Here is a 21521-nt window from a genome sequence, read left to right on the forward strand (position 1 = left end):
CGATTGGTGGTTCCTAGCACTTCTCCTTGGATCCAAATTCCCATAGGGGTGTCTGTGCCTTCGGCGGAGCTCGTCCTGGCCAGTTCTTCTGGAGGTCACTACTAGTTTTATCTTGATACTGGAAGTAACATGGAAAGGCTTTTTCCGCTGCAGAGTAACAGAAACCACCAGCAAACCAAGGAGATAGAACTCTACTGCAGAATACTGGCCCTGATGCTGGCCTAGTGGGAGGGGAGGCTGTGCAGGCAGATGCCCTTTTCCTAAGCATCCAGGGACCAGGAGCAGGAATGACCCTACCCCAAGCGTGGAAAGCTCCTACATTACAGACTGAGTCAGTATGGTAGGGCCTCTGATGCAGCACATCCAACCATAGGGATTACCCCAGACTGGAATGATCCTGAAGTATCAACAAGTTGATGTTACAGGGGCTTGTTAAATCAGAGAGAACTCAAAGACTGAATTCTTTTTTGGGGGGTTTTTTTTTTTTTTGTTTTTTTGGGTTTGCTTTTTTTTTTTTTTTTTTTTTTTCTGGTTTGTTGTTTGGGGGTGTTTGTTTTTGTTTTTTTGTCCTGGGGGGTTTTTTTGTTTGTTTTTTTTTTGTGTGTTTTTTGCTTTGGTTTTTTTTTTTTTTTTTTTTTTGTTTTTTTGTTTTTTTTTTTTTTTTTTTTTTTTTTATTTGGCCACATGATTAACTCCAAGACAGACCCAGCAAGCGTGGTCTGGGATTGAGTGTCCTCTCCTCTGGGAGCTGCAAAGGAGGCTGCAGCTGCCCAGGGTGACTGGTTTGGGGTTCTTAAAGCAATGAATCAGGGCAAAGCTGGCAGAACCCCCCCAATACCAATGTGGGCTGCAGATGAAAGGGATCTGCTGTTCCCCCACCCCCCAGCCCCCAGGACTGTGACTAATTTGTCACCCCCTCATGCCTCTCACCCGTGACTTCTCCTCCAGCTTAGTCATCATGACTATGGTAGCTGAACGCTGCTCCCACACCATCCTCCAGAAGTCCCCAAAGGTCTCAGGCAGAGGGCCCTGGGTGGCAATGTAGGCATTCTGCTTCCTGTAGCCATCAATGTAGTTGGCATTGATGTAATCACTGCCCACAATTCCTGCAGGGAAGCAGCAAAAGCAAGTCAGGGAATCCTGCAGGACTGACTTGGAAGCTTGAGGAGATCCTTACAGGAATGGCATGAGAGAGCATTCTCCTGCAAACCTCAGCAGCCTTGGGTTTTGTAGGGGAATTCTCTTCAATGTTCCTCCTGCCCTGCAGGTAGACAAATAACTTCTTGCAGGAGAAGAGAAGGCTCCAAGGAGACCTTTCAGTGTTTAAAAGGGCTGATGAGAAAGCTGGGGACAGACTTTTGAGCAGGGCCTGCTGTGATGGGACCAGGAGTGATGGTTTGAAACTGAAAGAGGGAGATTCAGGCTGGAGAGAGGAAGAATAGTTTTAAACTGAGGGTGGTGAGAGCCTGGCCCAGGCTGCCCAGAGAGGTGGGAGCTGCCCCATCCCTGGAACCATTCCAGGTCAGGTTGTTTGGGGCTCTGAGCAACCTGCTCTAGTTGCAGATGTCCCTGGACTAGATGATCTTTAAAGGCCCCTCCCAACTCTTCAGATTCTCTGATTCCACATTAAAGAGACCAAAGAGCAAGCATTGAATCCATGATCTTCTTCCAGGAGCTGGTAACAGGAACAGAAGTCCTGACCCAGGGCTCTTTCTCCGCTGGTCTCAACCAGGACAACCCCAAGTCCTCATCCCAGAGCTCCCAGAGCCTGGGCAGCAAACACCCCTGGGCAGTCACTGTGCAAATCTGATCCCAGGGAGGGAGCTACAGCTGGACAAGGGGAGGGCTAAAGCCAGGCTGGGTTCAGCCAGGCAAGGCTCTACAGTCACAGGCTTTGACTTGCCTGCTCTCATTTATGAGAGGTTTTTTTCCACCCACATGAGCTCCAGGCTATTGAGCTCCAGTTGCCTGCCTGTGCCCCTGGGTGAGTGGCAGAAGGCACTGCCAGAATGAAGAGGGTGAGTGAGACATGGCAGAAGAAAACTGCCCTGGAGTTACAATGGGCACTGGCAAGCACTGATGGTCAGAGGTTCAGCTTTGGAGAGGCTCTGAGCTTGGCACAGAGGATCTGTGCCAGTTGGTGATTTGGCCCCTTCCTAATTCCAGCAGAGTGGCTGGCAGGGCTCTGCTAACCCATGATTAACTTGGGACATAGCTCCTAACTCCTGTCTTGAGGGGAGCCATGGGTGGGGAGCAGCACCAAGATGAAATTGGGTTGCTAGTCCTCGTCCTGCTCTAGCACCAGACATTGCTGGCAAGCTGCAGTCCAGGCTGAGCTGCCTGCCAGCCCTCCAGGGTACTTGGCAACTTCAGCTGCTGGGAGAAATGGCTTTTGATTAAATTTCTGCAGGGTTCCCTGCCCCCATGCCTGCCCAATCTGAAATTTCAGGAGGGAAGGAGGTTGTGCAGCAGCAGCAGGAAGGTGATCAAGGCTGAGCTTCCAGAATTAATCTCCCCCCCCACCTGCCTTGGGTCCACTCTGTGATTTCAAACAGTGGCCATGAGCTCCCTGCAGCACCTCCCTTGCAGAGCAGCCATGGAATTAAAGTCACTGCTGCTCCTTGACTGAGCAGACAGTGACAATCTGCAGCCTTGACAAATCCAGATGTAAAACAAAGAGAAAGCAACAACTAATTCCTCCAACTCCTTTCATCTCCCAGCCCTTGGCACAAACTGCAGCCTGGCAGGGAGGAACAGAGCAGCCAAGACCCTGTCACAGCCTCTTGAAAATGAAACCTTGGTCCAGCAGATCTGCACCATCAGTCCCTCCTGATGCCACTTGGGCAGAGTCAGGGCTGCTGCCTGCATCCAGCTCTGTGCTTCTGTTTTCCTGTCAGCAGAGGCAGCAGGAAGTGTCCTTCACTTCTACACTGGTGCTCTGCTCCTTCCCCTTGCATGACAAGGCAGCTTCTTAAGGACTCTGCCTTCCTTGGCTCATGTAATATTAATCCCAGGAAAAAACCAAGCCAGAAGAGAGTCATCTACACAATGAGGAATGCTTAAAAGCATCACAGAATCATTTGGCTTGGAAAAGACCTTTAAGGTCATTGAGTCCAACCATTCTCTAACTCTGCCAAGGCTGGTGCTGAACCATGACCCTCAGCACCACAACTCTGCCTCTTTTCAACACCTCCAGAGGTGGGGATTCAAACACCTCCCTGGGCAGCCTGTGCCAGTGTTTGAGAACTCTTGCAGTGAAAAAGTTTCTTCTGATGTCCAAATTTTCTTTCCTGCTAGAGTGGTCAGGGATCGGCACAGGCTGCCCAGGGAAGTGGTGGAGTCACCATCCCTGGAGGGGTTCAAGAATGGTGTGGCCATGGCACTGTGGGACATGGTTTGATGGCCACGGTGGTGTTAGGTCAAGACTTGGACTTGATGATCTTGGAGGTCTTTTCCAACCCAAACAATTCCCTGGTTCTACACACATGGCTGCCCCCAGTGCTGACTTCTCACTCATCCTCCACTGCCACCCACTGCTCTACTCCTGCTCTCTCCATAGCTCTTTGTGGTCTGAATTCTTGCCTTTAGTCATAAAGGTGTGGAGCAGGGATCTCCAAGCAAAGGGAAGACAGTTCCTTGATAAACCAGCCCTGGACACAAGCCACTGCAGCTCCAGGGAATGGCAGTCACCAGCCTTCAGCAAATGCCTGGTTTACAGAGGGTACTTCCTGCATGCTCAGCACCCAGGGAGGTGTTAAGAGAAGAATACAAAGAGAGGCTAAGAGGGAAGGCAGAAGATGTGCAGTAGGTTGCCCTGCAGTAGGTTGCCCTGCAGCTGCTTCAGCCCAGCTCTACGATCAGAGGCTCACAGGATGTTAGGGGTTGGAAGGGACCTCTGGAGAACATTGAGTCCAACCCCTCTTGCCAGAGCAGGGCCCCAGACTCTAGTGCAGGTGGGTGTGGTAGTGGAGATGCCCCAGAGGTGCCCCAGGGGTGCCCCAGTACCTTCGATGGGCAGCAGGATGACGCGGGAGTGGTCGTAGGCGATGACGTTGGCGTAGCGGTTCTTGGGCTTGTTCACTTCCAGGTTGGAGTGCTCCCAGGTGAACTGCTGGCCAGGGTCAATGGACTGCAGGAATTGGGAAAGAAAATGGAAGGTGAGAAGAGGAGAAAAGCAGCAAAGCAAGCTCTGAACACCTTGTTCTGTGTGGGACAGAAAGGCTCTGAAGGTCCAGCTGAGGAGCGCAGCATTCACCGTTTGCTCCCTCTAGAACGCAGAGATTCATGGAATGGGTTGGGTTGGAAAGGACCTCAGGGATCATCCAGTTCCAACCCCCTGCCATGGGCAGGGACGCCTCCCACCAGCCCAGGTTGCTCAAGGCCTTGAACTTGCTCGAGGCCCTTGAACACCTCCAGGGAGGAGGCATCCATGACCTCCCTGGGCAACCTGTTCCAGTGTCTCCTCACCCTCACTGTAAGAACTTCTTCCTCCTCTCCAGTCTCAATCTGCCCTCTTCCAGCCCAAAGCCATTGCCCCTTGTCCTGGCACTCCAAGCCCTTGTAAAAGTCCCTTCCCAGCTTTCTTGTAGGCCCTCCTTTCTTGAAGGCAAAGAGGACAGAAAGCACCATGAAGGGTGGCAGGGCAGGACAGGACAGGAGCATCCCCCTGGACAGAGAAGGGCAAGGACCTTGGCCTGAAGAAACTGCATCAAGATGGCTTTTTCCTAGAAGGGATGAAGGAATAAACAATGAAATGCACTGGAGAGAATAATCCTCTCTGCCTGTCCTGGTGATTTATGCCAGGTTTGGTGCTTGGGGAGGTTTTTTTTTTCCTCCCTCTAAAGTCCAGCTGTCCCAGATATGGAAATTAGGTTAATTACGTTTACCTCTAAATCCTCAGCCAGAGAATTAAATAAAACAAGGGCTTAATTCCTTCATCATTTTGCAGAGCCCTTGGGGTTTGCCTCAATTGGAGGCTTGGCAGGAACCTGCCAAGTTGTTTCCTGCTGCTCACTTCCCCTTCTCCCTGCCTGCCACTCCTGGGTGGTGGGGACAGGGTCCTGCATTTGTCCCTTTTTGCTTGCCGGGCTCGACCTTTAGCAGGCATTTGCTGCCCTCCCCTGCTTGTGGCAAGCCCAGAAAGGTCCCCAGCAGGGCTCAGCTCCAGTGCTTGTGGCAGTGCTGGTACAAAAGCAGGCACCACAAGCAGCATTCCTAACTAATGGGTATTTATGCAGTTGTAATGTGGCTGTTTGCTCTCCAGCCCTCTCATCTCCCTCGAACTCATTTCATTAGCCATGTTTGTTTAGCTCTGGCTCTCCCACTAGAGGAGGTTGTGCTGGAATGGAGCCAGGGCACTTGGGATATTGCATTATGCAAATCAGCCTTTGAAATCTGGATGGAGCATATTAACAGGCTGCTGTTCCCCCCTGCACCCTGACCTGGGCTGAAAGACCCCAGCAGAGCAAATCCACCTTCTGCAGCGTGCAGCCCGGAGCTGCTTCTGCAAGCCAGCCTGGGAAGAAAGCATCCCAGATCCAGTCCTTTGTTCAGGAATACCTCCTCACTCTGTGCCTGCAAGCAGGACCAGGCAGTCCAGACTTGTTATCAGACTAAACACATCAGGGCACACCACCCTGTTCAGGCCTGTGGTCAAAAGCAACTTCTACCCAAGGGCACCAGCAGCTGGCATCAGCACTGGGATTTAACCACTGCCAGTGCAGCTTCCACTGGGAGCAGCCAGGAGCAGCTCTGTGCCCAGCTGGTGATGCACAGCAGCACTGGGAACAGGGGGGCTGCAGTGCTCTCTGCCTTCCCCCCTGCCTCAGACTTGGGACTGGCCTGCCCTGCCCTCTGGATAGTCATTGGGAATGCCAGCCCAGCAGCCATGGCTGCTCAGCTGCAGGAGTCCCTCTGAGTAACCAAACACTAGCAGAAAGGAGGGGGAAAAAAAGCCCCAGAGAGGACAAGAAAGGCAGAGAGCAGCTCATTGCCTCAGCTGCAGCTCCATGGCTGCATCAGCAGTGGAGTGCTTCTGCCTTGTGTCACCTAACCTCAGCTGTCCCAAACATCCCTTGGCTTGGTCCTCTCCATGTTCAACAGGAGGCACCCCAAGGACAGATCCTCACCCCACCTCCACCTGTCTGCCAGTCACCTCCACAAAGGGAGCTCAGCTCCTGCCCAAGATGCCAGCTCCTGGGACAGGAATGGACCAAGCCTCTGCTGAATGATCTGGAGCTGAACCCTAGCACAGCACTGAGCCAGGATTTAACTCAACACAGAAACAGCTTTTTAATTTCAGCTAAAGCAGAGCCTTCAGCTGGGTGTTTAGTTGGCTGAGGGCCTGCTCAAATTCCCTCCATTCCCTGGCTCTGCAAAACCCATGCCCAGCATCACTCTTTGCTCATACCTCATACTCTTGGGATAATTTCAGGTTATCATTAGCTTTGAGGTGCTCTGTGTGTTCAGCCAGCTCGGAAACAGGGATTGGTGGGTGGCTGAGCATACCTAAAAAGACAAGACAAGCAGGAAAAGGCTCTCATTTAAACCAGCACTGCCAATCCACAACCACTGCACTTTTGATAAGAAAGAAGGGGAAAAAAAAAAAAAAACAACAAAAAAAAAAACCAAACCAAGAGCAGCAAAAATAAATCAATAAGTTACAATGTAAGATCTGCAATGAAAGTAGGGAGGTTAGAAGAGAAAGAGTTCAGGGCTCGAAATTGTGTCCTTGGAAGTAAAAAATAATAGGAAATATCAAAATCAAGGAAATAATAATAATAAATAATAATAATAATAACCCCCCCCCCCAAACCAACCAAAGCAGTATAATGAGAGTGTCCCCATGATGGCCCCCTTCCCAAGGTGTAACTCAGAGCCAAAGCCAAAAGGCAACTCCAAAGCACAGCAGTGTGAGAGCTGCTCCCAGAGTGGACTTCCACGGAGCAAAGGCTGCCGGAGGAACAGCAAACCTTGCAGCGCCTGCCCTCAGCAGCACCAAACTCCCAACACAAAAGAAGGGGCAGGGAGCCAGCCAGCCATGGGGATGTGGGGCAGGGGAAGGGAATGCAGATGGGGGGGAAGCAGAGGAGGCTTTTCAGGAGTTGTCCTTTGCTCTGTAAGCTTCTCGGTCAGCTCCGGGCCGCAGCGGTGGAACCTGCGCCGCTCCCAGGGTGCAACCAGGTGTCAGAGAGTCAGAAAGTGGTAGGGGGTTGGAGTGGACCTCTGGAGAACAGCCAGTCCAATCCCCCTGCTAACCCAGGTACTCCTAGAGCAGGCTGCCCAGGATTGCAATGTTCAGGAGGGTTCTGAAAGTCTCCAGAGAATGAACCTCTGGGCAGTCTGCTCTGGGGTCTGGCACCCACGCAGTACAGAAGTTTCTCCTCAAGTTCAAGAGAAACCTCCTGGGCTCTAGTTTGCACCCCCTGCCCCTTGTCCTGTCAGTGGCCACCACAGAGAAGGATGTCCAGCACTGTCTGCTCTTCCCATTCCTGGCTGCTGGATGATGTTCCTCCTGCAGCACAGCCAGTGCTGCTCTGTCCTCACCCTCCCATTCCTGGGGCAGGTTGTACCAACCCCGTCACAGCCTCTGCTGGGCTTCTGTGATGGACAAAAGATCCTCTTGCCCCTTCTCAGTCTGGGGGATGGGAAACAATTTGCTGGGGAGCTGGATGCCTCCTGACCCTGGTTCAACCTGCTGCCCCTGCAATTCTCATCAACATTTGTGGGCAGCAGGGAACAGCCTCCACCTCCTCTGAGGTGTGCTGGCAGCAGCCTGGTCAGGCAAGGCACAGCTCAGCCACGAAGAGGGCTCAGCAGAGCAGGCAGATGTGGTTTTCAGTCTGAAGTGTGATTGGAGTATCCTGCCTTGAGAGGGGCAGTTGGAGCTCTGGGAAGAGCAGGGATCCTTCCCATCCTGCCACCTCCAATAGCTATGCTACAAATCCAGGTGGAAAAGCTCTCCGTGCTTTGCTCATCTGCATTGGATCAGGGCTTCTCCAGAGGCTTCCCATGCTGTCTGCCAGCCTGTCCTGCTGTGGAGGACAGCAGGCAGGCCAGGAGAGCAGCATGGCTGAGAAGCCCTGGGCAGTGCCCCCAATGAGAAGGACAGGAGGGGAGGAGAGATGGAAGCCAGGGAGAATTTCGAGCCCCGTGGGTGTTGTGACAAAGCAGCAGCATGGTCAGAGACTCCAAAAACTCAGCACAGAGATGGCAAAGCAAGCATGACATCCTCAGTTTTACAGTTCTGGAGAGATGCTGCCTCCCCCAGGCCTGGGGACAGGACCAGTCTGCCACAGGGTGGGGATCTGAGCCACCACTCCACCAGGTCTCTCCTAAGCTACCCAGACATCTATTTCCAGCAGGAGGAAGTCTGGCTGAAAATAGAAGCGAGGGAGGGGAATAGACCAAAAAATAAACCTGACAAAAATAACCCTGGAGGCTGTGCTGGCTCCATTCTAGTCTGCTGAGGATCAGGGAAGAGAGTCTCTCACAGGTCAGGGAGGAGAAGCTGACCTGGTGAAGAAAGGTTTCTCCTTTGCTTCCCAACTTGGACTGGAGGGTGGCTGTTGTCCACCCCAATACCCCAGCACTGGATGCAGACTGGGGGTGTTTGGAGGAACTGGTCCTCTGTCTGGCAGTGTGGGGTGGGAGGACCACACTGGTTGAGGGACCAGAGATCAGAGACCAAACCAAGTTCATGTTCTAAACACTCAGTGTCTGTCCTTCTGCCTCTGAAAGCAAGGGCTGAAGAGAGCAGCAAACACCTTGAGCTGTAGCATTAGGGCAAAGCCAAACCCTGCTCAGAACAGCTTCTGGAACTCAACAAACCATCTCCAGATCCCTGAGGGTCACCTCCTCACCAATTTCTTCCCCCTGGGCTGGAAGGCAGCTGGGCCCCCACCTGACTCTGCTGCCAAAAGCTACAGGACCTTTGCTGAAGGCTGCCAAGGGACACAGTGCTGTAAATGAGATCCCAGTGATGGCCATGGGGCTTCAAAGGCAAAACACAAACCAGAGCCCAGCAGCAATGAGCAAGCAAGCAAAGAAACCCAGCTTCAACTTGGCTTACAAGTCACAGAGCAGGATGGAATGAGAGAATTGTTTGGGTTGGAAAAGGCCTCTAGGATCATCCAGTCCAACCATCAACCCAACCCCACCATGGCCACCAAACCACGGCCCCAGGTGCCACATCCAGGGACCAGTGTGGCTTGAAGAACCAGCAAGGGGGAGGTGGCAGCTGGACTGGGACACCATTAGCAGGAGCAGTCAATACCAAAGAGTCCAATATTGGGATGAACCTGTTCAGGCAGACAGGATCCCAGCTCACAGGGCAGCCCCTGTGCTTCTTCAGGGCTCAGCTGAGCCCTCACAACCACCTCCTTGCCCAGCACAGCACAGAAAAATCAACCCCAAACCCAGCCAGCAAAGCTGGATCTTGGCTGCTGTCAGGGATGAAGTCTTCTAGAGCCATCTAACATTTCAGTCACTTGAATCTCTCTAACCTTACCACAAAGGATTTGATTCTCTCTGCACCAGAGCCAGCTCACCACAGACATCACTGCTGCATGGGCCAGGGCTGGATGGCACCTGGCAGGAAACCCAGGGGGTGTGGAGGATTGAGCAGAGGCATCACCAGGGCTGGATGGCACCTGGCAGGAAACCCAGGGGGTGTGGAGGATTGAGCAGAGGCATCACCAGGGCTGGATGGCACCTGGCAGGAAACCCAGGGATGTGGAGGATTGAGCAGAGGCATCACCAGGGCTGGATGGCACCTGGCATGAAATCCAGGGATGTGGAGGATTGAGCAGAGGCATCACCAGGGCTGGATGGCACCTGGCAGGAAACCCAGGGATGTGGAGGATTGAGGAGAGGCATCACCAGGGCTGGACAGTGCCTGGCATGAAATCCAGGGATGTGGAGGATTGAGGAGAGGCATCACCAGGGCTGGATAGTGCCTGGCATGAAACCCAGGGATGTGGAGGACCATGGAGAGGCCTCTGGGCTTTGTGCTCCCAGAACAAGTCGATGCCAAGCCACAGACACCTGCCACAGATGGGAAATGGCCCTGGTGGCCTTTTCCCCTCCTCTGGCATGGCCAGGTGCCACTGTGGCCCTCTCCAAAGAGCAAGGAGATCATCAGCTGCAGCTCTGCTTTCCTCCTGCCCTCCCTCACAAAGCACCAGACACAGGCACACAGAGGGACAAGGCTGCACAAACCAGGGACAGGGAGCCAAGCTTCAGGGACAAAAACATCTCAGACAAGGAGGAGAAAAAGAAGCTTTGAGACCCAGTCTGTTCTCCAAAGAGACACAGAAGGACAGACAGTGTCCCCCTCCCCACACACACTGCTACCAGGGGGGCTCTGTGCTGCTGCTGCTGCTTCTACCCTTGTCTTGCAAAAGGCCTGGGTTGTGAGACTGTAAAACTGGAAGTGCAGCTGAGACACAAGAGATGGCACAGAAAAAAGGGATGAGATGTGCAGACACTGCAGGAGTACAGAGAACCCAGCAAAAAAAACAAAACAAAAAACCCCAAACACCCCAACAAACCCCAAACAACCCCAAACAACCAACCCCAAAGGACAACAGGAATGAAACAGAATTGGAAAGTGACAGAAGAGAGAGAGAAAAAAAAATAATAATAATTATAATAATAAATAGTGTGGGGAGGGAAATGAAACCAACAGGAACAAAAACACACAGGAACTAACTTTCAAAGTCAAACTCAGGGTCACTGAGAGGGCTGCTCAGACCAGAATCTGCAGAAAACAGTAAAAAATAAATAAATAAAAGGTACACTTTTAAAAAAACTTCATGCTGATAAATAAATAAAACAAACAAACAAACAAACAAAAGAGAACAAACCGAAAAACAACCAACAAAGAAAACAACACAAATCTCAAGAGGAAAAGAAAGTTATTTTTTGTGCTGATTAGGCTCAGACAGGACCTCTAATGTGCTCTGCTTCCCCTTCTCCAAGCTGCAGGGATGCTCACACACACTCCCATTCCCACAGCCCTCCTCTCTTTTGCTGCTGGGGACACAAAGGAGGCTCTGCTTGCTGGAGCTTAGGTCATCAGGCTGGAGAAGAGCTTCAGGTCCTCCTCTAATCCACACCATGTTTAATTCAAGTGACTGGAACTCAGCTGGCACCTGCAGAGCCTTCCCCTGCAAGCTGCTCCACAGCTTCTCTCTCTCTCCAGCAGCACACTCCCAGCTCCTGGGTTTCCATCCAGCTCCACTTCCACCCAACTGTTTGTGACCATTTCTCCCAAAGCCTTTCAAAGCTTCTCCTGCTTTACAACCTCTCCAGCAGAGGAAACTCCTTAGATCAACTGCCCAGCAGAAGCAGGCAGCCAGATAAACTCTGGCTTGATGAACTCCTAAAGCCAAGATGACAGCAAAGCCTGGCAGGCATTTCAGATCTGCAGACCTCTCCTGGGCAGGTTCCATCTCTCAGCTGTCTTTCACAAGCCTCTCAGAGCAGCAATTCAGAGGTCCAGCATGACCACACCAGCAGGGGCCCTTTCAGCTATCCCCTGAAGCTCAGAACTGCCCTCGAGCTGACTCTGCTCTCCTGTGGGGCCAGGGAGAAATGCCCAGCAGGGAAACACAGCAGCAGCACTTCCAGCTGCTTCTCAGCAGCCACAACCTTTCATCTTCATTTTGATCCCAGCACTCAGGTCTCACTTAGGGGAGGGGCAGCTCCTTCTCTGGGGTCTCACATCCCCAGCTGGAGCACCCAGAAGCCAAGCTGAACACTCCCCAAGGGAGCTCCTCTTTGCATCCTGTTTGTGTAACAGAGCCCAGGCAAATGCAAACTGCTGTGAGCTGCAGCTGGGAACTCTCAAAAGGTCTCAAAGACCTTCAGACTCTCCACTAAGTGAGAGCTGATTTAAGGACCTGCTGAGCTGCTCTGCTCTCAGTCCCTGGACTGAACCCACTTCCACCCCTCAGCTGAGACTCAAGTTCCTGAGCTTGGGCTGACACCAACAGGTTGTTCCTAACTCTTTTTTGATATGAAACCCTCAGCTCAGTGCTTCCCTCATGCTTCCCCCCCACATCCCTCTCCTTTGGGTAGCCACTGCCTTGCCAGCCTCACCCTAAGAAAACTCAGACAAGGCTAAGGACAGGACTGGGATGGGAAGGGGAAACAGGAGCTGCAGAAACATTACTAAACAAGCACAAACCAGCAAAAAAACCACAAACAAACTGAAAACAACAGCCAGCCCCCCACTGCCCACCCCTCCCACCCCCCCAAACAAAACAAACCAAAACAAGGCACAATAATTCCCTTCCAACTCCTCAAGCACCAGGAGCTCAGAGGCAGAGGTGTGAAGCAGTCATCGCTCAGCATTGCCAAGTGCCTGTGGGGGTGAGGACGTGCCCCTGGCTGCTGGTGGCTGGCAGAGGTGCCATGCAGGCAGCTTGGGACATGCATGTGGACGGGGCACATGGGTGTGCAAGGAGGAGGTGCACTGAGCCTCTCTGCCCAGCAGTGAAGGGCAGCTGCAGGCTCACTGCTCGCAGCGCCGCTGCCTGCGCCGAGCAGGGAGATGCTGCACAGGGCAGGGCTGGCTCCTAACAGGAGCATCCTGGTGTGGATGCAGCAAGCACCAGCTGCAGATGTGGCTGGAGCACTCCTGCAAGCTGGGCAACCTGCCAGGCTTCATCTCCATCACCCCTGGGGGTCTCCAGTGTGAGCCTGGCCTGTGGCAGTGCCAGCCCCGCACGGCAGCCTTGGTGGGCTGGCAAGCTTGGCACTGCCACAGTGCTTGCAGCTGAGTCCTTAGCCCAGGAGGCACCAGTTTGACTGGGAGTCCAGGGAAGCCCTTCATCCTGCCTTGTAGAGCCTGCACAAGGTCCTTGAGGTTTCCCAGCAAAGGTTTCTTTCAGCAGCCTCACTTGGCACAGACAAGGCTTGGTGCTCCTGGGCTGCATCTTGGCTTAGCTCTGGGTCTCAAGGCAGCAGGGCAGCAGGCTCCAGGCAGGCAGGAAGGGGTTAAGGGAAGGGCAGTTGCTCCATTCCTGCCTTCCCAGGAAGAGAGGCTGGTTAGCAGCTGGTTACCTGGGGTCTGGAAGTTGATTCTCCTCATCTCCACAGGGTCCTTGGGGTGGTGAGGGGTGATCTCAGCATTGTTCAGCAGGCATTTTGTCCTTGGCTCTGAATCTTTCCTTTTGCTTTAACAAAAATAATAAAAGAAAGAAAAGGAAAAAAAAAAGGCAGAAAAACAAAGCAGCTTAGCTTAGGGACCTTTCAGTCTTCTCAGCTACTCAGGTTGGGCTCAGAGCTGAGCTCCCAGCAAGGGCAGGGAGCAAGCAAAGATGTAAAGAACAGAAAATGCACCAGGAAAGGGCTGAGGTGCACCAGGAAAGGGCTGAGGTGCACCAGGAAAGGGCTGAGGTGCACCAGGAAAGGGCTGAGGTGCGGAAGGTTTTGTCACTGTATGTGATAGGTTTGCAGTGTCCCAGCAGCCCCTCAGCAGCTTCCAGACAACTCTGGAAGATTCCTCCCTTCTCACAGCAGTATGGACAGACAGCAAGGAGCAGCCCAGGTGCTGTGAACTCACATCTCAGCCTCCCTGCTCAGACAAACCTCCACTGAACTCTGCAGACCTCTGCAAGCCTGAAACCTTCCAGTTCTGGCCAAAGCATTTTCAGCCTGAAAGAACCAGAGCCAACACAATCACTTGGAAAAGTACAGAACCTCCTGGCCATGACCTTGGACATGAAGCACTGACACTGCTCTGCTGGCTGCTTCAGGAGCTCTCTGTGCCTTGCTGCAGACAGAAGTCAGAGCAGCAGTTTTCTGCACAGCCCTAAAACTCTGGGTTCAGAAAGCAGAGCAGACAGAGCCTCTCCCATCACAGCTGTGCCTGCTGAGATCTGTCTCACCTCCGTGCCAGAAGCTGAAGCCCTACTCCAACCTGCCAGCTGAGCTGCACATCTAAGTGCTTCCTAATAGATTTTGCTCCAAATGGGTTAGGTTAGCTGAGGTACTTGAAAATGTCTCTGCTGACCTGGCTCCTTCTCCTTGAAAAGAACTTGGGAGCAAAGCCCACTGCTGATCTGAAGGTGTGAGCACCTCTGGCAAGGGAACAGTGACAAGCTGGTGAGAGCAGAACTTCCCCAGTGGGCAGAGAACCTGCACTTAAACCTGTGGCTTGCAAACATTGTCCCAGGCCTTTTAGCAAAGTAGCTGTAGAAGTTCTGCCTTCTCCTGCTTGGCTTGCTCAGAAGCCTCCATAGAGCTTCTGCCTTCTCCTGCTTGGCTTGCTCAGAAGCCTCCATAGAGCTTCTGCCTTCTCCTGCTTGACTTGCACAGAAGCCTCCATAGAGCTTCTGCCTTCCCCTGCTTGGCTTGCTCAGAAGCCTCCATTGAGCTTCTCCCTTCCCCTGCTTGGGTTGCACAGAAGCCTCCATAGAGCTTCTCCCTTCCCCTGCTTGACTTGCACAGAAGCCTCCATTGAGCTTCTCCCTTCCCCTGCTTGGGTTGCACAGAAGCCTCCATAGAGCTTCTCCCTTCCCCTGCTTGACTTGCACAGAAGCCTCCATAGAGCTTCTCCCTTCCCCTGCTTGGGTTGCTCAGAAGCCTCCATAGAGCTTCTCCCTTCCCCTGCTTGGCTTGCACAGAAGCCTCCATAGAGCTTCTCCCTTCCCCTGCTTGGCTTGCACAGAAGCCTCCATTGAGCTTCTGCCTTCCCCTGCTTGGGTTGCTCAGAAGCCTCCATAGAGCTTCTGCCTTCCCCTGCTTGACTTGCACAGAAGCCTCCATAGAGCTTCTCCCTTCCCCTGCTTGGGTTGCTCAGAAGCCTCCATAGAGCTTCTCCCTTCCCCTGCTTGACTTGCTCAGAAGCCTCCATAGAGCTTCTGCCTTCCCCTGCTTGACTTGCACAGAAGCCTCCATAGAGCTTCTCCCTTCCCCTGCTTGGCTTGCTCAGAAGCCTCCATAGAGCTCTCCTCCCCTTGCCAGCCATAGCTTCCCCTGCTTGGCTTGCACAGAAGCCTCCATTGAGCTTCTCCCTTCCCCTGCTTGGCTTGCACAGAAGCCTCCATTGAGCTTCTGCCTTCTCCTGCTTGGCTTGCACAGAAGCCTCCATAGAGCTTCTGCCTTCTCCTGCTTGGCTTGCACAGAAGCCTCCATTGAGCTTCTCCCTTCCCCTGCTTGGGTTGCACAGAAGCCTCCATTGAGCTTCTCCCTTCCCCTGCTTGGGTTGCACAGAAGCCTCCATAGAGCTTCTGCCTTCTCCTGCTTGGCTTGCTCAGAAGGCTCCAATAATAAGGCAGCAGCAGTCATGGCAATTGCCTGGGCAGAGAGGGGGTGATGCAGTCCATTTTTAGCTCTCTCTCAGTGCCATCAAGAGCTGGAAGCAGTGCAGGAGCCCTGCCAGCACTGCATGGGGCAGCCTTTTGGAAGGGCACCGCTCTGCACTTTGGGAGCAGTTTATTTTTGCTGCAGTTCAGAAACTGCTGCAAATAGTTGACTGGCAAAAGCCATCAGTGACTTCCAGTGAAAGCTCTCCCAGCCTTGGAAATGGCTGAGCAGAAGTCTCAGTTTTGCAGTCATAACCAGACTGCTAGAAGTCCCTGGCTGATGGGGTAAGAACAGCTTCTGCAACAGGGTGAGACCAGCTCAGCTGCTGAGGTTCTGCTGCCAGGATGCCAGGGGCTCAGGGAGAGCCTGCGTGGAGCAGCCAGACATGGAGAAAACCTTCTCTCACCCCTGACTGCCACACAAATGAGTGTTTCTCTGCTCCATTAGCCCAACATTTTATGAGCCATTTACTGTCAGTGCTGCTCAGCTCGAGGAAGGACCATTCCATCCTGGACTGGACAGGCAGGAGAGAGCTGAGCTGGCTTTGCTCTTTGTGTGCCCTGCTTCAGAGATGGTCCTGTGCTTGCCTGACACAGGGCTTCTGTTAGGACAGGTCTAATGACAGGAACAACAGAGCCCAACCACCACAGACAGCAAACACTGCCAAACACACAGCAAAAACCACACAGCAGCAGGGCTTGGAAGGGACCTCTGGAGATCATCCAGTCCAACCCCCCTGCCAGGGCAGGATCACCTAGAGAAGGTCACACAGGAACATGTCCAGGCAGGCTTTGAATGTCTCCAGAGATGGAGACTCCACCACCTGTCTGGGCAGCCTGCTCCAGTGCTCCATCACCCTTAAACTAAAGAAGTTCTTCCTCAAGAAAGAACCTAAGGAAAGGGCAAATCTGATGCTCTTACCTGTCTGGTTTGCTGTCCAGGAAAGCAGTAAGTGGAGAGAAGACAAGACAAATGTTCAGGTTAGAAAGGACTTGCAGAGGAAAGGGAGAAGCTTTTGCTCAGCTCTAACCCTGCTACCACAGTGGCAGGTGGGACCAGCAAGGATTGAGATCAGGGCTAATGGACACCAACAAGGAGCAGCTGAGCACTCCTGGCTGTGTTCACCTGCCTGGGCTCCAGGAGGCACACCCAGTGCCTGAGCAGAGACACCTGTGAGGGGACGGAGGAGCAGGGCTGAGAGCTCCCTCCAGCCTGGGTACTCAATGTCCCTGTGCTGGCCATAGCTGCCATCCTGCCCTTCCTCTTGACCTGTTATGCTCAGCATCTGCTCCCTCTGCTGTCCTCTTCCACTGCACAGTGTGCTCAGAGGCCTCTCATCCTCATCCACACACCATCAGCTGCTCAGAAAGCCAAGGCAAAGGGAGAGATTTCCAGGGGTTGTTCCCTCCTCTCTCCTGCAGACTCACATTCCAGCCCTGCTCTCCTCTCCCAGCTCCAGCTGAAAACCAATCTGAGAACAAGAGAGGCCTCTGCTGACCCAGAGCAGCAAAGGTGCTCTCCCTTCACCCCCCAGCTGTGCACACACAAGCACAGGGAACACAGAAAGGGGAGGCTGTGAGCAGGAATTCTGGAGGAGAAGGGCAAGAGCCCTGACAAACTCATGGCACCCCTGCCACCAGGGACTGTCTGTGAGCAAGCACAGCTGCACTGAGTGCCAGGGGCAGACTGAAGCAATGAGTCCCCACCACCCACTGCTGTCTCTCCTCTGCCCCTCAGACCCTTCCACGCCAGCATTTGTGCCCCAGGGCTCCTCTCTCTGGTGCTGGTGGAGGGATGTGCCCTCAGCTGACAACTGCAGGACCAAGGAGGAAAATCCCTTTCTGGGCTGCAGCTGGGGACATGCAGATGGTCAGAGGCCTGGGCAGGAAGCATCTCTTACTTTTTGTAGAGCAGGATGGCGATGACGATGCAGATGATGAAGACCACGGCCAGGACGGGCCCAATGACCCAGATCAGCCCTTCCTCCCCATCTATGATGGGCTGTGGATCAGGGTTGTCCAGCTGGATGGGGTCAGAGAAAGGACTAGCAGCAAAAGTCTGCAAGACATGAAAGGTGGTGGAGCACGGATCAGAGCTGGAAGAGGGACTGAAAACAAAGGGCAAGCAGACAGAATTCCATGAGAGGAACTGCTGGGCAGGAGGTGAGGCCTGCAGCACAAACCACTCAAGAACAGCAGAGAAAATGCCCTCCTCAGCCTGGAACAGAACTGCTCTGTGAGTAGCTGGATGAGAGCTACCACCCTCCTCCAGTGCTCCAGGCAAGACAGACCACTGCAAGAGCACATCACATGGAGAGCCCTGGGCAAGAGCAGCCCCAGAGGGGAGCTGAGCAAGAGCTAAAGGGTCTGTGGGGGGCAAGAGGCTGGGGCCAGGCTCTGCTCAGTGGTGCCCAGGGACAGGAGAAGGGGCAATGGGCACAAACTGGAAGCCAGGAGATTCCATCTGAACAGGAGGTGGAAATTCCTGCAGCAGGCTGCCCAGAGAGGTTGTGGAGTCTCCTTCTCTGCAGAGCTTCCAACCCCCCCTGGGCATTGTGCTCTTGGGCAGGCTGCTGTGGGTGCCCTGCTGGAGCAGGGGGGGTGGACTGGGTGATCTCCAGAGGTCCCTCCCAACCCTGACCATGCTGGGGTTCTGTGAAGCTGCAGACTGCTTTGTGGCCAGGGCTCACCCAAGTTTGTAAAACCAGGAAGGTGCTTGTAGAAACCTCTGCCTCTGCTCCACCACATCCCTGAGGCCTCTCCACTGGCACAAACACACAACCACTTTTTCCAAGCTCTCATGTAACCATCTGGCTTTTGACAGTCAGAGGGGATTACAAAGAGGGAAGGGATTAAAACAAGAATTAACACTTACAAACAGTCTGGTCTGGTGACTGAAAAACCCAACCCTCACAATTAAATATCAATTAATAAAATGCAGTCTGTCTCCTCTGCTCCCTCTGCAGCCAGCTGGGCTCTTCAGGAGGAACCTTCAAACCCAGCAGAGTCCAATCTAATGGGCACAGCCTGAGAGGAGGTTGGAGTGAGGTGGAGGTTGGTCTCTTCTGCATAGTTTCAGGTGATAGAAGGAGAGGAAATGGCCTGAAATTGTGGCAGGTTGGAGATGAGGAAAAATTTCCTTGCTGCAAGGGTGGTCAGGGATTGGCACAGGCTGCCCAGGGAGGTGGTGGAGCCCCATCACTGGAGGTGTTCCAGGAATGTGTGGCCATGGCAGTTGGGGCCATGGTTTAGTGGCCATGGTGGTGCTGGTTGAAGGTTGGACTCAATGATTTTAGAGGCCTTTTCCAACCCCAGTGACTGCTCTCCTGCTGGCTGTAACCTCCCCAGCCCAGGAGGGAACCATTCCCTTCTCACACACAACAAAAATGCTGAGAGGGGACCTGGTTTGGAAGCCTGGGACAAGACAAGAAGAGGAGATCTGGGTTGGGGTTCTTTGACCTCCGCCAGCTCCATGGGAAGTGCTGGGAGCTGCCAGGGCTGCAGGCTGGTGTGTGTGAGGGTGCAGTACCTTGTTCTGAAGCAGAAATTACCACCAGCTGCAGTAATCTGATTGAGCAACCCATTCAGCAGTGTGTCAGCCTAATCCCTTAATATCAAACACACAACTAAATATTTATTGGGGGGGAGGGGAATAAATACAAACAACCTTCTGAAAACCCTTCACTTCCAAGAGCTCCCTGCTACAATTCCACAGAGGGATTTAAAAACAACAAGGTATTAGTCTGCTTCCTCTTGAGCAGGAGGGAGGAGGCAGGTAAATATTAAAGCAGTTGTTTTTCAGCAAGCCAAACACAGCACCACTGGAAGCAGCAGAGGTGCTGAAGGGGTGGAGAACACATGGAGGTTTCCACTGAACACTGCTCCCCTCTCTGCTTGGCCAAGCAGCTCAGTGGTGCCCAGGGTGTGGGGATGGGCTGCCCTCCAAGCAGGGTGGCCAGGGGCAGTGCTCTGAGGAATGAAAGGAGAACCTCTGCAAGAGATGGCTCCTTGAAAAGGGCTCTGACCCAAGGATCTCTGTCCTGAGCAGAGAGTTCAGGACTCCCCATTCCTGACACTCACCTGGAGCATGTCACAGAACCACAGAATTGCAAGGAGAAGACCTTTAAGATCATTGAGTCCAACCATTCTCTAACTCTGCCACAGCTGCTGCTCAGCCATGGCCCTCAGCAAGTCCTGACCAAGAAGACCAGCAAAAAGCAGCAGCAGTGCACAAATGCTTGAGCCACAGCCTGTCTGCTTGGGAGAGCACTGTCACAGCATGGCTTGGGTGGAAGGGACCTGTAAAGCTCATCCAGCCCAACCCCTCTGCAGTCAGCAGGGCCATCTGCAACCGGAGCAGGTTGTTCAGAGCCCCGAATGACCTGACCAGGAATGGTTCCAGGGATGGGGCAGCTCCCACCCCTCTGGGACATTGTTTCACCACGCTCTGTGCAAAAGATTTCTTCCTTCTCTCCAGTCTGAACCTCCCTCTTTCAGTTTCAAACCATGCCCCCTTGTCCTGTCACAAGATGCCCTGCTCAAAAGTCTGTCCCCATCTTCCTTATAAGCTTCCTGAAGCACTGAAAGGCCACCAGGAGCCTTCTCTTCTCCAGGCTGAACGACTCCAACTCTCTCAGCCTGGCCTCCCAGCAGAGAGGTTCCAGCCCCCCCAGCATTGCTGTGGCCTCCTCTGGCCCCTCTCCAACAGGTCCCTGTCTGTGCTGTGCTGAGGACTCCTGAGCTGGATGCACATTTCCTGCATGCAGACAGAAGCAGCAACAGCTCCAACAGCCACATGCAAAAGCTCAGCAGCTGGGCAGGAAGATCTTTACCAAAAAAAAACCCTAAAAACCTCAAACTCTGGCATCTGGTGGGAGAGTTATGGAGAATGCCAGGGAGGCAGCAGGGAGGGATCTGCCACTGCCTCTGGTCCATGATGGGGACAGAGGGGCACAAGCGCCTGGAAAGGGCAAGGGAAAGCAGGCAGCACTCACGGCCTCGGGCTCCTGCAGCACTGCCAGGATGAAGAGGACATATTTCTGGCCTGGCTCCAGGGCTCTGTTCTCAAAGTTGTCGTAGTGCTTCATGTCCCCCAGGATGAAGTGGGAGGGCAGGGAGCGGAAGCGGGCGGCGATGTAGGGCTTGGGGAAGTCCAACTGCCGGGAGTGGCGCAGGCTGCGGCGCCGGAGCCTGGCGATGTCCTGCACCAGCTGCAGGGAGCAAAGGGACACTCTGAGCCCTGCTGCCCCCAGCACCACCAAGGAGAGCCCCACTCAGTCTGGTCACACCTCAGCTGCTCAGAGCGTGGAGCACAGATACCCCAAGCCCACCCTTGCTGGGCTCTCACTTCACCACCCCATGACAGCTGTTTGCTCCCTCCCTGCAGCTGGCTTCAGTTTCACCCCCCCCCACTCACCTCCTCCAGGTCCATCTCTTTGGGGCTACCCCAAGCCCACCCTTGCTGGGCTCTCACTTCACTATCCCATGACAGCTCTTTGCTCTCTCCCTGCAGCTGGCTTCAGTTTGACCCCCACTCATCTCCTCCAGTTCCATCTCCTCAGGACTACCCCAAGCCCACCCTTGCTGGGCTCTCACTTCACCATCCCACCCATGACAGCTGTTTGCTCTCTCCCTGCAGCTGGCTTCAGTTTCAGCCCAACTCACCTCCTCCAGGTCCATCTCCTCGGGGCTGCCCAAGGGGTTGAGGAACTGTCCTCCTCGGGACTTCCTTAGAGGCACCACCACAATGTAGTAAGCCCTGAAAGTTGGCAATGAGGAGAAGAAAGAAGAGGAATTCATCTCCTTCTTCAAGGCACAGAAGCAGAGGGTGCACACTCTGCTGTGGAAGGCCCAAGCAGCCCCACTGCCCCCTCAGTTCATTTTGAACTTAGCAGAGCTGTTCCTGCTGCTCCTGGAACAAGCCTGGATTCAGTGGCAGCCCCACAGAACACTTCTCCTTGTCTACTCCCTTTGCATGTCTTTAGCATCCACTTCCAGCTCTGAGAAGTGGCTCCAGAAGGCTAAAAATGCAGGGCACACCCCCTGCTGCCACCCCCCTTGCAGGTTTGCAGGGTGGCCTCCAGCCAGCAGGGCTGAGCCTCCCCAGGGAACCTCAGCACCCCACAGCTGCAGCCCCACAGGACATTTCTCCTTGTCTACTCCCTTTGCATGTCTTTAGCATGCATCCACTTCCAGCTCCACTCCCAG

At 53.6% G+C, this 21521-nt stretch overlaps 1 protein-coding gene across 1 annotated transcript in view; it reads right to left on the minus strand.

Moving 5' to 3' along the window:
• Nucleotides 1–21521, minus strand: part of PTPRS (protein tyrosine phosphatase receptor type S) — a 124161-nt gene that overhangs the window by 19048 nt on the left and 83592 nt on the right. Inside the window, exons 20-28 of the mRNA XM_054396087.1 lie at nucleotides 20979–21072; nucleotides 20309–20524; nucleotides 17216–17373; nucleotides 16237–16248; nucleotides 13069–13181; nucleotides 10712–10759; nucleotides 6410–6507; nucleotides 4006–4129; nucleotides 931–1106 (exon numbers count right to left, since the gene is read on the minus strand). Of these exons, the coding sequence (XP_054252062.1) occupies nucleotides 931–1106; nucleotides 4006–4129; nucleotides 6410–6507; nucleotides 10712–10759; nucleotides 13069–13181; nucleotides 16237–16248; nucleotides 17216–17373; nucleotides 20309–20524; nucleotides 20979–21072 (1039 nt within the window). The remainder of the gene's footprint in view (nucleotides 1–930; nucleotides 1107–4005; nucleotides 4130–6409; nucleotides 6508–10711; nucleotides 10760–13068; nucleotides 13182–16236; nucleotides 16249–17215; nucleotides 17374–20308; nucleotides 20525–20978; nucleotides 21073–21521) is intronic.

The sequence above is a fragment of the Indicator indicator genome, chromosome 36 (assembly GCF_027791375.1).
Source record: "Indicator indicator isolate 239-I01 chromosome 36, UM_Iind_1.1, whole genome shotgun sequence".
Classification (NCBI taxonomy): Eukaryota; Metazoa; Chordata; class Aves; order Piciformes; family Indicatoridae; genus Indicator; species Indicator indicator.